This window comes from Serinus canaria, chromosome 1A (genome assembly GCF_022539315.1).
Source record: "Serinus canaria isolate serCan28SL12 chromosome 1A, serCan2020, whole genome shotgun sequence".
Lineage (NCBI taxonomy): Eukaryota > Metazoa > Chordata > Aves > Passeriformes > Fringillidae > Serinus > Serinus canaria.
Genome location: NC_066314.1, coordinates 39,969,925 through 39,984,174, shown reverse-complemented (window position 1 = coordinate 39,984,174; position 14,250 = coordinate 39,969,925). Strand labels below are relative to the sequence as shown.

General features: G+C 36.0%; 1 protein-coding gene across 1 annotated transcript in view; it reads left to right on the top strand.

Moving 5' to 3' along the window:
• The window catches only part of SLC6A15 (solute carrier family 6 member 15), a 35,545-nt gene extending 21,769 nt beyond the window's left edge, over window positions 1-13,776 (top strand). Inside the window, exons 6-12 of the mRNA XM_009086688.4 lie at window positions 186-296; window positions 3,711-3,952; window positions 4,059-4,251; window positions 5,424-5,616; window positions 8,114-8,273; window positions 10,881-11,043; window positions 12,422-13,776. Coding sequence (XP_009084936.1) covers window positions 186-296; window positions 3,711-3,952; window positions 4,059-4,251; window positions 5,424-5,616; window positions 8,114-8,273; window positions 10,881-11,043; window positions 12,422-12,793 — 1,434 coding nt within the window. The 3' untranslated portion in view covers window positions 12,794-13,776. The remainder of the gene's footprint in view (window positions 1-185; window positions 297-3,710; window positions 3,953-4,058; window positions 4,252-5,423; window positions 5,617-8,113; window positions 8,274-10,880; window positions 11,044-12,421) is intronic.
• The last annotated feature ends 474 nt before the right edge of the window (window positions 13,777-14,250 follow it).

Genomic DNA, 14,250 nt, shown 5'->3' with positions numbered 1-14,250 from the left:
TTACAATCATGTGATTTTGCTTTCTTCTACAGAGACAAGGGGAAGTGTTCTGCATATTTCATAGAGCATATGATTATCAGTTCAGTCATATATCCAAAGGATACTCTGTAGTGAATGAACATATTGAAATGAAACTCTGTGTTAAATGTCATGTTACATTTTTTCCTTGCCTTCTTGTATTTCAGATCATGTATTTTAGTTCCCTTTTTCCCTATGTGGTACTTTTATGCTTTCTGATCAGAGGATTGCTGCTTAATGGGTCAGTGGATGGAATTCGTCACATGTTCACCCCTAAGGTATGTACTTAATTTCTGTTTGCAGGGTATTAAAGTTTCAGTGGCAATTTGACCATTTATGAATGCTCTCATTTCAGCTTATTGTTTTCATAGAACATTTGGCTGTATTTCTGTTTGCTTAAATTGCAAAATTTTTGTTGATCTCAGTGGCACAATACCAAGCCCTAAAGTCCAAAGGCTCAAGGTGTTCCAAGGGTCTGTAGAGTTGCCTCTCTTAGGTGAGGGCTGCTGTAGTTTTACTCCTCTACCGAGCTGAACACCTGAGAGTGCAATTTACAGGATTCAGGAAGTTTAGAGAGCTCTAAATACTGAAGTTTGCCATTTTCTAATATTGAAATGTCTAGTTCTGGGTTGTCAGTGCCTTACTTTGCACTTTTATCATGGCATGCATAATTAACTCGTCCCTTTTGGAAAAGAGCATTTAATTTTCCTCCTCTTTAGAAAAAAACTTCAAGCTGTTTACATAGTAGCTCAAAGTACAGGTGACCTGTATTTAGTAGTGAAGTAGTGTAAGTACTCACCACTCAGCTTTCCTTATTACTTTTCTTATGACATGCCAAGATAGCAGCAGTTCTAAGCATGTTTTTTTTACTGCCAATATATATGCCAGGAACATGCCTTACACAGGTTTAGGTTTTCTAACTATGAAGGTGATAAAAAAGAGTTATGAACCACTGTTTAGCTTGAAGATCTAAATTCTACCTGCACCTATCTCAAATGCTTGCAACTACATCTACACTATAGGAACAGGATGATTGAACAGTCAGAGCCATACTCAGGAATGAATAAGTCTGGGCTTCATTTTGTATTGTGAAATGGGCTTTCCAACAAGTCCACTTCACAATACAGTTGAGAAAAACAGGACTATTATCTCAGAAATGAAAACTAAATAATAAGATAATCAAAATCAATGCACATAGTAGCTAATGCCAGATGACAGGGTGTTGTCAGTTGTTTTGATTCCGGGTGTTTTGAGTCTGGAGAGCTGTCATCCTATAAAAATGACCTTTGTCGTCTCTCACATTGATGCAGTCATGTTCCACTTCACTCACTGTCACCACTTTAGAGAGTCATGCTTGTGCAGAGATTTGCAAACTGCTCAGGAAAATTTGAGAAACCTGAGGAAGAGAGAAATGTAATGCCTACTAACGAGAGAAAGTCTAAAGCAAAGGTGAAATACAGACCTCTCTAAGATAAAATTTGGTTTCTCAACCACAGTATTAATACTTCCTTTGGCTGGAGAAGTACCACTAGATAGTGAGGGAAAATAAATATAAAAACTGCTCTTGGATACCAACACCTCTTCAGTATTTACTACTTCATGAGTTATACTTAAAAAAAGTTGCAGCTGGTGTTTACTTTGAGTTAGATTATACTTAATTATACAAATGGTTCAACTGTTCATTTAAATTATATCAAAAGAAAAATGGTTCTTAATTTCTTCTGACAGTTTCCAGTTTTGTATCAAAATTTAAGTTGTGGTTTAAATTTGAAGGAGGAGGCCTTTATGTCTTATGTATTATATGTGAATATAAACCTTACAAAATATTTCCATTATAATTTTTTGGTACTTGAGCACTATTTTGGACTGTAGGTTCATAGGAGACTACCTGAAGAAATTCAGACTCCCACCCCTGTTGTTTCATTCACTCCACTGTGCTAACACTTTATTTGGGCATCCAGGCTCTAAAAATGAATGCTAAACCAATCTAGCATGAAAATTATCCAGGTAGATAGATGTGAGAGGGAGAAACATTTGTTTGGCCCAATTAGATGAACAAATGAGCACATTTTGAGCACAGATGATTGTAGCAAATTCCCATCAGTTATGCCAGCAAGGGAGAGGACTGGCACACATTGGTGCAGGTGTGAGAGTGCAAGACTAGTGCAGAAGGCATCAGTCTTTTGGCATGGCTGTTAAACAAAGCAGAAATTCTAAATAAGACAATGGAAAACCTAAAGAAGGGTATGTGAAAAGCCCACTTGACTTCTGCAGTTAAATTGTGGGATTATATGAAGCTGAAGTACAGAGACTCCAAAATTTCACATACAATATCTAATAGTAAATCAGTCTAGAGTTAATTTTGAAGGCCTGAGCCACGTGTATCCAAAACCACACTACTTCTGGTGGTACCAAAGGATATGTTATAGGAAGGGAGAAATGTTTTGGTATTTCAAGCAATTAAGGATTTGTTGCAGTTAAGAGTGTTCCTTGCTCTCCCTCTGGTGGGAGAGCTCTGGCATGACAGTGCCAGAGTTAGAACTACGTGCAGTAGCAACTTGTGCATTGTTACTATAATCTAAATTGTAATTCAGGAAGATGTTTATTCTCATAAACACCTTTTCCCAATTTTATTGTATTTCATCCATATATAAGTGAATAAAGAAGCTTTCTGCTGCATATCTGTAATAAATATTACATCTCCATGGGAAACAGATATTTTATCCAAAATGATGTAACAATAGCAGATTTCTTTCTCCTCAGAGTAAGACAGTCAGTCTAATAATTCTGGCATCTATGCTGATGCTTTTTAGTTTTACTTCTATGAATAAACCTAGGGCTTAAAGAAAATAAAAGTCACTTGCATTAATAGAGGCCCTGACTCAGCTTGAGCAAATCTGATGTTTAAATTTGACATGTTCTTCTTTAATTCTTTTTTTGTGAATCAGCTTCTAGAAGAATTTGAGATAGGCAAAGTTGGTTTGGTTTTTTTTTTTTTTTTTTTTTTGTGCAATGCAGTTGATCTGAGTGAGCAATACTGTTGAATTTTTTGATAAATGACTTAGTTGCCCCTGAAATACATGACCCATTTAACACAGGGTTAAGTTCAAGGCATCTGACTAAAGAGATTTGACTCCTGCACTTGTGGTGGCGAGTGTTCATTTCATGTATTTCGTTTTGCTTTACATATTTGCATGTAATAGAATTCCATATAAGCATGTGTCTCTCATGTTCACCTTCTTTTTTGTTCATTTGAAAAGTAGCAGCAATGCAACTTTAATCATACTCATTGCATTTATTAAAAGGGTTGATCAATCTAAAATACATCTTAAGTCTAACAGAAGTCAGTACATTTACTGTAAATAAAAGAGCACTGTAAAAGAAAATAATCTCTCTTATTTCTCAGTATAACTAGCTGCTATTTCAGTTACATAGCTCCAATAGCTCTCATTGTTTGGAACATATCTATAGCATGTTTCTCCTCCATGTTTAGACAATATAAAATAAATAGAAATTCTGGCCCATAAGTTTGCCAGCTTCAGGGGTTTCATTCAGCTTTCATTTTATCATAATGAAAATACAGTTGTAGTGGAGTATTAGCATTTTTTTGATGTCGTGTTTATTCTGTTGTTTTTTTCATATAATAGAAATGCATTTTATAGCTGACATATATTATATCTAATTTCAAACAGCTTGAAATAATGCTGGAGCCCAAGGTCTGGAGAGAAGCTGCTACTCAGGTGTTCTTTGCCTTAGGGCTTGGATTTGGTGGAGTCATTGCCTTTTCAAGCTACAACAAGAGAGACAACAACTGCCATTTTGATGCTGTACTGGTGTCCTTCATCAATTTTTTCACTTCTGTGCTGGCAACTTTGGTGGTGTTTGCAGTTCTGGGCTTCAAAGCCAATATCATAAATGAAAAATGTGTTACCCAGTATGAATATCCCTTTCTTTTTTTAAAATTATTTTTACGGTTTATTTCATTTATGAACTAACACAGACCACTGAGTTTGTTCTCTCTATTCTGTTGTGTTTTACAGAAATTCAGAGAAGATTTTAAAACTTTTGAAAATGGGCAATCTCAGCCAAGATATGATCCCACATCATATCAATTTCTCAAGCATTACAGCAGAAGATTACAATTTAGTTTATGACATTATACAGAAAGTCAAAGAAGAACAGTTTGATTCTCTTGGTCTGAAATCTTGTCAGATTGAAGATGAACTTGACAAGGTGAGATTAAGTCTGAATGCAGAGATTAGGAAGAGATGAATATTTGTAAACCAGAAGTAAGCTGTGACATGTACCTACACAGAGTATCAGTAGAGTGTACCTGGGAGCTGTGCACCTCTAAAGACCTGGATGGAAACATGGTTGCATTCCATCTCACTTGAGGACTTCTGGGTCTGATGTCTTAATATAGTCTTCACTGATTTATAATATATTTTGATCATTATATCATTCTTCTCAGGAGGTGATGAGTTTTTTAAGCTCTGTTTTTCAGGAGAACTGAGCATGAGGGTTTTTCCAAAGACTAAACAGAGGTGTTACCTATTCAGTGTCTCAGACTACAAGATATTCTAGTGTTAAGATACAATTATTAGATATAAACATTACTTCACTAAAACAGAAAAATTATCTACTTATTAGTTAGTTTAATGAGTATCATCCTGTTTTGAAATCTTACAGTAAGCCAAATCTGTAACATAAATTATAGTTTTCTGGCTTTAGAGAGTCAATTGCAGATTGAAACACTGAAAACTTCTGTATAGTTGCATCAGCATCTGAAGATAAAATATAAAATTGCTGACTTAGACTTTTGAAGTTTCTATACTATGGCTGCTGTTTAAATTTGAAACAAAAGTATAGAAATTAAATCCTTTATATGCTTACTGGAGAATACAGAGTGTATTTTGTAGTATCCTATATTGTAGCTGTCGTGCAAAATTATCAGGGAAGGACAGAAAGAAGTTCTGATTGGACAAGAGAGGAAAATTCTTCATAATGAGTGCAGTCTGCCCTTGGACTAATCTCTCAGTGGACATGGTGGTTTCCATGCCATGGGACACTTAAGATTCAGCTGGACAGGGTGCTGGGCCATCTTGTTTAAACTGCTTTTACCAAGAAAGTTTGGACCAGATGATCCATGAGACACCTTCAAACCTCGTAGTCTGTGCTTCTGTGAAAGAAATGTGTTAATGCTAATCAACTTACAAATTCTCATGTTTCAGTAAATAGAATTAATTGGAAGAATTATGTACTAGATGGCTATTTCCCACTCTGCCTTCAAGAGGCAATCAATGACACTGTATGAACACAAAGTCAGACTTGTCAGGCTGTCACACTACCAGAAAACCAAAGAAAATTCATGAATAATGATACAATTTTTTTTTCCTCACTGACAGGCAGTTCAAGGAACTGGTTTAGCTTTTATTGCATTTACAGAAGCAATGACCCACTTCCCTGCTTCTCCCTTCTGGTCAGTCATGTTCTTTCTCATGTTAGTGAATTTGGGACTTGGAAGTATGTTTGGAACCATTGAAGGTATTATCACACCCATTGTTGATACCTTCAAGGTCAGGAAAGAAATTCTTACTGGTGAGTTACACAAACTTTCTTTTCTCTATAGAGCAGTAAACGAATTTTTTTATGGCACTATGAATTTTTTTTTTTTTTTTTTTTTTTTTTTTTTTTTTTTTTTTTTGATGTGAAGGTTTACAGAGCAGTAAATCACTGTATTCCAGACTGTACTTCCATGCACAGGCACATTCATATCTGCCAGTAAAACCTTTTCCTGACTGTTATAGTAGCATAAGCACCCTAAAACTTAAATTTTAATTCAGTTTCTGTTACAAGATTCTGTAGGGTCAGTCCTTTTGGGCTCTTTCAGAATGCTTTCCATTCCAGCCTGTGCCACACATTGGAGAAACAAAGGAAAAGGAAAGAGTGAAAATACATTGCAAATTACTACAAATTATTCCTGCCTAGGCCAGATGAAATCTTAATTTATAATGAAATTTTTATTATGCCAAAATCAGCACAGTAACTGTCTAGAGAAACATATTTTTCCCTGTTAAATGTTTATAAAGTTTTAAACAAGGTTGTCTAGTTGTTTTGTTTGGGGATTTTATTGCTTAAATGTCCTAAGTTATTTGAGGTGTAGCATGTTCATGTAGCTTTGACTTGTAGGGATTTCTTTTTTTTATATAAAGCACCAGCAAAGGTGTGAAAGTTAGCTTTCTGAAAACCTTCAGGGGAGCTGCAAGAGATTTGGTGTGTTATGCACAAATTCAGCTTTCCTATCAATGCCTGTGAAAGGTGGGATGGAAAATAAATTTTAAAAAATGGTGCTTTAAAACTGTCAAAGTCTATGAAGAAAATAATAAACTCTATGAGAGAAATAATAATACATTTTATGAGTTAACTCCTGATGCAGCAGAGCAACTGCTTTTTCCCCAATTGCTTTCCTTACTTTACTGAGATAACAAGTAACATTTGATATTTGATAACAAGTAATATTTGATAGGTAAAAATATCAAATCCTTAAAAAAGTTTAATCAATTGATTTTTCAGAAGTCCTAAGTTATTGAGCACTTTTTGGTCTGTTTGTTTGGTTTTTTTAATTAGGTGTCAACTTCTTGCTGAATAACCAGTGCAACAATTAGAAATTAGCTGTTCTTCCTAAGTATGTGTGCAAGTACCATGATTTATAGTCATTACACTGGAGTAATGGAGCATTTCACAGTAATTCCTTGTTACTCTGTTAGACAAAAAAAAACTAATTAAGATAAAGAAACATTCAAGAACTGCCTTTCTCTTGTAACTTTTTAAAGCAGTGTGCATGCATGATTTTAAATTCAGTTGTACTAAAAAGATTAAAACTTGATGTGGTGTTTTGTTAATTAACTGAAAATAATGAAATATTTGGATTATTTTTCATGCAGTACTGGTGGTATTTAAGAAGGATTGTAGCTGCAATAGATTTTGTGCTTACAAGACAGAAACTTTCAACTTTTACAGAATTGTTCATATATTTGCAACTCTTTGAGTTCAGAGAAACCAACTCAAATGCTTAAATTTATTTTACATTCAACAATGCCTCATGCTGAGTGGTGGAAAGTCCATAAAGACATTATAGTAATAGTTCCTAATAGGTTCAGGATTAGACTTCTACTACAGTATTTGAAACAGTGTAATTGTTTTACTTTCAGTACTATAATCAATAATAACAGATTATTTTGGATTCATGCAATGGGTGTATTCTGTAAAGATGTTTTATTTTTTGACCCAGCTTAACTTCACCAAATTTTGGACTACTTAGATGCATCCTTAGCCTAAGTTCCCTGGGAGGGGGGGGGGGGGAAGAGCACTTATAACTGTAAGAGTCAGTCTTACTGATGCTTAGCCTACAACTGATTCCACAGTTTATTGAAATTTGACTAATTTAAGCATTAAGTCCTGTTACTGACAAATTTAGTTGGAGAAAATTATATTGAGATCCATTATGCAGGATCAGCCTTTCAAGAAATATATTCTGGGTTGTCCCTGAAGAAGGGACAGAAATATTGCTTAATGTACAAATACATTTAGACAGATCCTAATAGAGCTTTATGCCGTGAATGATCTTCCAGGAGCAGTCTATTCAGCCTTTGTATTTTTAAGAATCATAGTCTTTTTAGAATCATAGAAACTTCTTCATATTATTTTTTTCCCCCATATTTTCACTTCTAAGTTCTTTTCACTTCTGAATTCCAAAAAGTGAGCTGGTGACCAGTTAACATGATGTGTGATGTTTTGCCTGCTGGTTGATTTTACCTTTGCATTTACATTACGTTTAGTGAGAAATAGTCACTTGATTAATCTCTGCTGATTACTCTCTTAATCAGGACTGCTGTGATATGGTGATTGTAGTAATTCTCATTTCATAATTTCTCTGTTTTGTAGAAAAGAGGTAGTATTACTAATATTCTTAAAATTGAGAGCCCCTAAACAGTAAAATGTTACTGACTTGACGTTTATGAAGTAATGTCTTAGTTCCTCCTTGTCTGTGGAACTTTGTTCTAGTTATTGCTCACTTTTCTGTCCTTTATTCCAGTCATCTGCTGCTTGGTAGCATTTTTTATTGGCCTGATCTTTGTGCAGCGCTCTGGAAATTATTTTGTGACAATGTTTGATGACTACTCAGCTACTCTGCCCCTGCTGATCGTGGTCATTTTGGAGAATATTGCAGTCATCCGAATTTATGGAATAGACAAGTAAGTGATATCAACACCATTCTTTATAAAAAAATCCATATCAACACCATTCTTTACAATAATTAGTACTATTTATATTGTATGAAGCATTTGAATTATACACAGAAATACAAGTAATTAGAAAGCAAGACAGTCTGGTCCAGAATCTAGTCTGTTACTAAGAACAGGTTTGGAGCAAGATACTACATCAGAAGAGTGTACTGAAACCCAAAGAATAATTGCAAGAGGTCCAAAAACAAGAGAATGCAGTAAAAGAGACAAAATTAGAAATTTAGAAAGCAGGCTAGATAGAAAAGTATAGGGAATTTTTATCAACAAAGACATCAAGAAAAAGATTTCAGAAATAACCATGGTCTAAGCAACAGCTTAGGATGAATATTTCAATGCAGTATTCCAGGCAGCCTGAGAAAGAAACAAAGCAAGCTCTAATGGCAGTAAAAAGAAAAAAAGTTTCTGTTTAAGAACTAAATTTAGTTTGGGGTGTTACAGTAATTAATTTTTCTTTGCATTGGTTGTGAGAGAGGAGATGATAGCAAAAACAGGGTCAAAGCTTACTTGGAAGCAGCACAGCTGACAATGAAGTAAAGTGACCTCTTGGGGATGGGTGAAGAGGAATGACCATAAATCCCTCTTTTTTTTTTCCTTTTTTTTCCTTTTTTGTTGAATTCATTTTATATCTAAAATCAGCAGAATGTGTTCAGTGAGATCAGTATATGCCATGCTTAAGGAATAGAAGAGTTTGTGTCAAAAATAACTTGTGCCGTGCACAGGTTAAACAGAACATGCTGTACTAATATGTTGTAGTAATTAAAATGTCTGTAATTCCTGTGCATGAAGAAAAAGTGTGACATAGAATGGGTGGGGTTTCATTTGACTTTTCACTTGTCTGATCTGAGTAATCAGCCAATCATTTATCACAATGAAACAAAACCATAAGAAAATTTAATTTTATGCTTTCCAGGCATTGTTTCTGGTCTATGCAAGTAGTACTTGGTCTGCTTGATTGTTCAGGGAGAATTCCAGCTTGGACCACGTGTATAATCCTATTATTGATAATTTAGATATAAAAACACCACGTAGATTATTTTACACATGCAACTAAAAGATAGAACCGACGACCTGGGTATAAGATTGGTAATGTCCAAGCTCCACTGTGAATGGAAGTAGATATGCCAAAAGTCAGCAGCTGACCTGTGAGTTGGTTGATGTTTAGGCATAGCTAAAATATGGTAATCCTTTGCTCATGGCTCACAGTGCAGGCAAGTCATGTTTTCAGAAGGGGTTCTGACAGGATACAGTGAAAAATTAACAGCCAAGTTTCTCATTTATAGTGACCACCCAAGTATTCCCTCTGCAGCATTCCTAGTATTTCTTCTGATGTATGTTTCTGCAGAAACCTAGCAATTCACTTTGCAAAAATTGTCAGTATCAACAGCCTCAGGTTGCCATTGGCTGTGATAGTACCAAGGGTTCCCTGCAGATAAAGTTCCATATAAATGTCCAGTTATTAGACACCAAGACTTTGATCAGAGTGTAGAGAACCAAAGCACAGCATCCAAAGGGTGCTACAGAAAAGAGACAACGTATGAATTTCTGTAGCCAAGAAGGAAAGTCTCCCATACTGGAATCAGGGCTCTAAGGAGCTTGAGCTAAAGGAGACTTTAGAAGAAGATGAGTAGGATAGAGACAATGGGAGACTACTTTAAAGTGAGGATAACAGATTCATGTTAAACTGGAAGAAGGACTGGAGATCTCAGAAAGAGAAGGCTATCTATAGAGGGCACAAACCATTTGTAAATTCAGCTTCCTTTTAATGATGTGTTTTATTTCAGTGTAAACAAAGAATAGAATGCCTCAAGCTGTGCAGTTAAAATATTTTTCTGAGAGTTTACATGACAGAAGCTTCACATGTGTAGCTGCTTGGAAAACATCCTTCTCCTATAACAGCTTTTTTGAGATGCACATTTCAAAAGGGAGCGGGACCACAAGGGAGTTAAAGCAATCATCGCTTGTGCACACTCCAAAAGAATTATTTCTAAAATCATTCTCTGTTTCTACTGGCTCTGGAACCATCATTTTTGTACTCCATCATGAGTACAAAAATAGGAGTTTTGTTCATGCCTTAACTTAAAATTTTGAGGAGAAAGGAGGCAGTTTTATAGCTTGGCAGAGCTTTATTTCAGCAGCTTACATGATGCAAATCATAGCTTATGCATAAAGTTGGTTTTCTTAGACTGCAGCGCGTGTGTGGGCTCAAACTTAATGTTGCACAATCTGTAAGGTGTGCTGGTAAACAACCCAGTAGACAATACAAGAAAATGTAAAAAATAATCTTCTCAAAGAAAAGGGAGTTTAAATATCTTCCAGCACAGTCCAGCAAGCAGCTTACTAAATCACTGCACTGTGCAGGGATTCCTTTTGTTCATCTGGTCTGTACTACTAATATAAGCTCCATTTTTCAGCCCATCAGGTAATTTAAACTACAGCTATTTCTAGATGCACATTTTTTCCAGTGTGTTGATTCCCTCAGGTTGGGTGCTATGTGTTGATTATAGCGCTCAAAACCTCAGTGTCTACACTAACAATATCATTTTAATCCCTTCACAGATTTATGGAGGACCTGAAGGATATGCTAGGGTTTTCTCCAAGCCAGTATTATTACTACATGTGGAAGTATGTTTCACCCTTTGTATTGCTATGTTTGCTGGTAGCTAGCATTGTCCAAATGGGATTGAGTCCTCCTGGTTACAATGCTTGGATTGAAGATACGGTATGTATATAGTATGTATGTGTATTTGTAGGGCTTGTATGTATGTATGATACCATCATCATCATCCTCATCATCATCATCATAGTGATCGTATCTGAAGCATTTGAGAAAAACATGAGCAGACAAAAAAAATTACAGTTAGAAATTCAAAATCAGCATAAATAATGACATGATTGTTTTTATCTCAAGTAACTTGGATGTAAAACCCAGTTTTTCAGATGCTTAATTTTAAGTAGTTCTGCTTTAAAGTATAACTGATTGGCATAAACCTGTGTGCTCTGGGTGACTTATTTTGTAATGTATGATAAAGAAACTCTTAATCATGGGTGAGGCTGTTCACATTCATTAAATCTCGTTTTACTGCAGAAAACACATGATAACTGCATAAATCATTTCAGATAACACATCAGGTTTTTTATATGTCATAGTTTTTTCCTTTGGGAACACATATCACAGTGTAGATAGCAGCTGTTTTAAAACCTGTCTCTGATAAGAACTTGTCTTGGGTGAGTGGCAACACAGATCTGAGCTTTGATTTCAAAAAGAGATTCAGTCAGGGGACTTCAGCTAGTTGTAGGCCCATGAGCCCTCAGCTATTTCTACAGGCTTTTTATGCAAAATAGACATAGAGAAAATGTCACAGACATTCATCTAACAAAACTTTCCCAAATTAGCCAGGGGGGAAGTCACAGCAAAGACAGGTAAAGGATAAACACAGGAGATTGGCTTTACTATTAATAGATAGTATGCCTTACTCTATCCAGACAACTACAGGATTCTCAGAAAAATTATCTTGTTACATTTGATTCTTGCCCTCAAAAATTAGAAAGAGAGATACCTTAGAATACCAAACATGCCATTCCTTTCCACATAGAAAGTTAGGCAAGCAGAGCCTGTTGGCCATTGATGCATGGATGCAGTAGAGGCGTGGGGTATAGTAGTACCCCAGCATTACAGTTTACCTGTGCAAAGGGCAATAACTGAGATAGTTCCTGTCTACACCAGCTATTAGCCTACAGAACAGGGGCTGACTTTCCAGGCATAGTTACAGATAACCACTGCACACTAGTCTGTTCTGGACATCTTTTCAAGGATCAGGAAACTACAGAGAAATGTAGCAGAAAGCCTAAAGTGAAAATCTTCATTTGTGTGCTGCTGAAGTGCTCTCAAAACCTGTTCAACAGTGTTTTAGTCCTGCTCACTGGCTGAAAGATAGCAATCCTACATCTCCATGACTCTTCAAATGTGAGATCTGTAGTGGTGCCCACACTGTGAATGCTGTGGAGTATGTGCTCGAGAACTGCAGACCTCAGTGAGGTCTGGTTTTGGTATTTTTCTGGTAAAGATGTGCTAATTGTTTTACTGTTGTGTTTCTCAGGCTATGGAAGAGTTCCACAGCTATCCAACGTGGGGGATGATTGTCTGTATATCTTTGATGGTGTTGGCCATACTGCCAGTCCCAATAGTCTTCATGGTACGCCGTTGCAACCTCATCGACGACAGCTCTGGTAGTTTGGCATCTGTATCCTACAAAAGAGGTCGGATAATAAAGGAACCTGTTAACCTGGAGGGAGATAATACAAGTCTGATTCATGGGAAGAGTCCAAGTGAGGTGCCATCTCCAAATTTTGGCAAAAACATATATCGAAAGCAGACTGGCTCGCCGACCCTGGACACGGCTCCAAACGGGCGTTACGGTATTGGCTACCTGATGGCAGATATGCCTGACATGCCAGAGTCTGATCTGTAACCACAGAACAAACAAAGTGCTGTCTGTTGCTCCTCTCACTGATCACGGCCCTGCTGGGAGCTGTGGTCAGCGTCACTTCCTAGGGCGCGATCTCAGGTGCTCCGTAGTGACAGTCTTTAAAATGGTTGAGAGCATTGACGCTGGATTGATTCTCTGAGTTTTTATTTGCACTGAAGGAAATGTTCTAATGCAATGGCAGCCTACGTCTGCCAGCACAGCCAAGAATTTGATTTTTAAATTAACTTCTAAATTTAAAGTTTTCTATTTCTGAAGCCCAGGTCTCGCTCAGATGATAAAATATTTCTGAGGTTATATCATTGAAAAGCAATTTTTTTTTTGCTGGATTTCAGGCTGACTCCCAAGTATTACTAGTGAGCTCAGTAGTAGTTCACCAAACCCGTGTTTGTGTAAACACCTGTATATACCTTATGTAGATACGCTGTACTTATTTTATTAGCACTGATAATTACTTAGGCTATTAGCTGAGTAAAAAACAAACCTGCAAACTATTTTCTTATGTAATAGCTGTATAGAGCAATAGTATTATAAAATCAAGGAGTAGACTTATAGGAAGGCGATCAAAGATTCCCTGTTCACTGGGGACTGTGTAAACTGTGGCTGTATATTTTGTGTAAAATATTTGCTTTTTCAGTGTGAAAACAATGTTAGAGTGAGTCACTCCAAGAATCTTAAGGATTGTGCAGATTCTGCATTTTTTTCTATGCTGTGTGCCTAAAAAAGACCTTGATATTTATTGTGGTTACAAGATTACATATATATTATATTTATATAATATACTTGTAATGTAAATATGTATATTATTCTGTATGTAATCGTTTCAAAAGTTGAAGCAAGATGGCTTTTTTAATTAGTCTCCTTCAGTTTTGCTTCTGTTTTATGCAGATACTTTTTTTCCAGTCAGTAATTGTTAAGAACTGTATGGCATTATATTTTAACCAATGAATAAAGAGATTGATAAGGTATTTCTCTGTGATATCCTAATACATGTATTATAACACAGCCTACTTTTTCCTCTTCAGGACTACCTGAAAGAATGACATTTACTGGATTAATAGAGATGCTAAGAGAGCTTGAAAACAAAAATCAGTCAAAATAAACTTTTGAACAGGGCTGTTTACTGTGAATACAGGAGGTGGTGTAGCGTTGTAAACTGGGAGGATATGCTGGAAGCTGGTACATTATCTACTTCTTACCTTAAAGTGTTTTAAAATTAGACATAAATTCTGACTTTTCTACCTCTACTGAGCAAAGGGAAGATCTTGCTTACATTGTCCCAGCATCAAAAAACTAAATTAATTTATTTGAGGTAATTGCAAGTGTCTGAAGCTCTGTGCCTCAAGACTACAGTTTTGTGCATGTCAGTATGGAGAAGCTATGACAAATAAATGGAAAGAAGCAGAATGTCAAACCAAAATACTTTAGCAAGTTGATAAAAT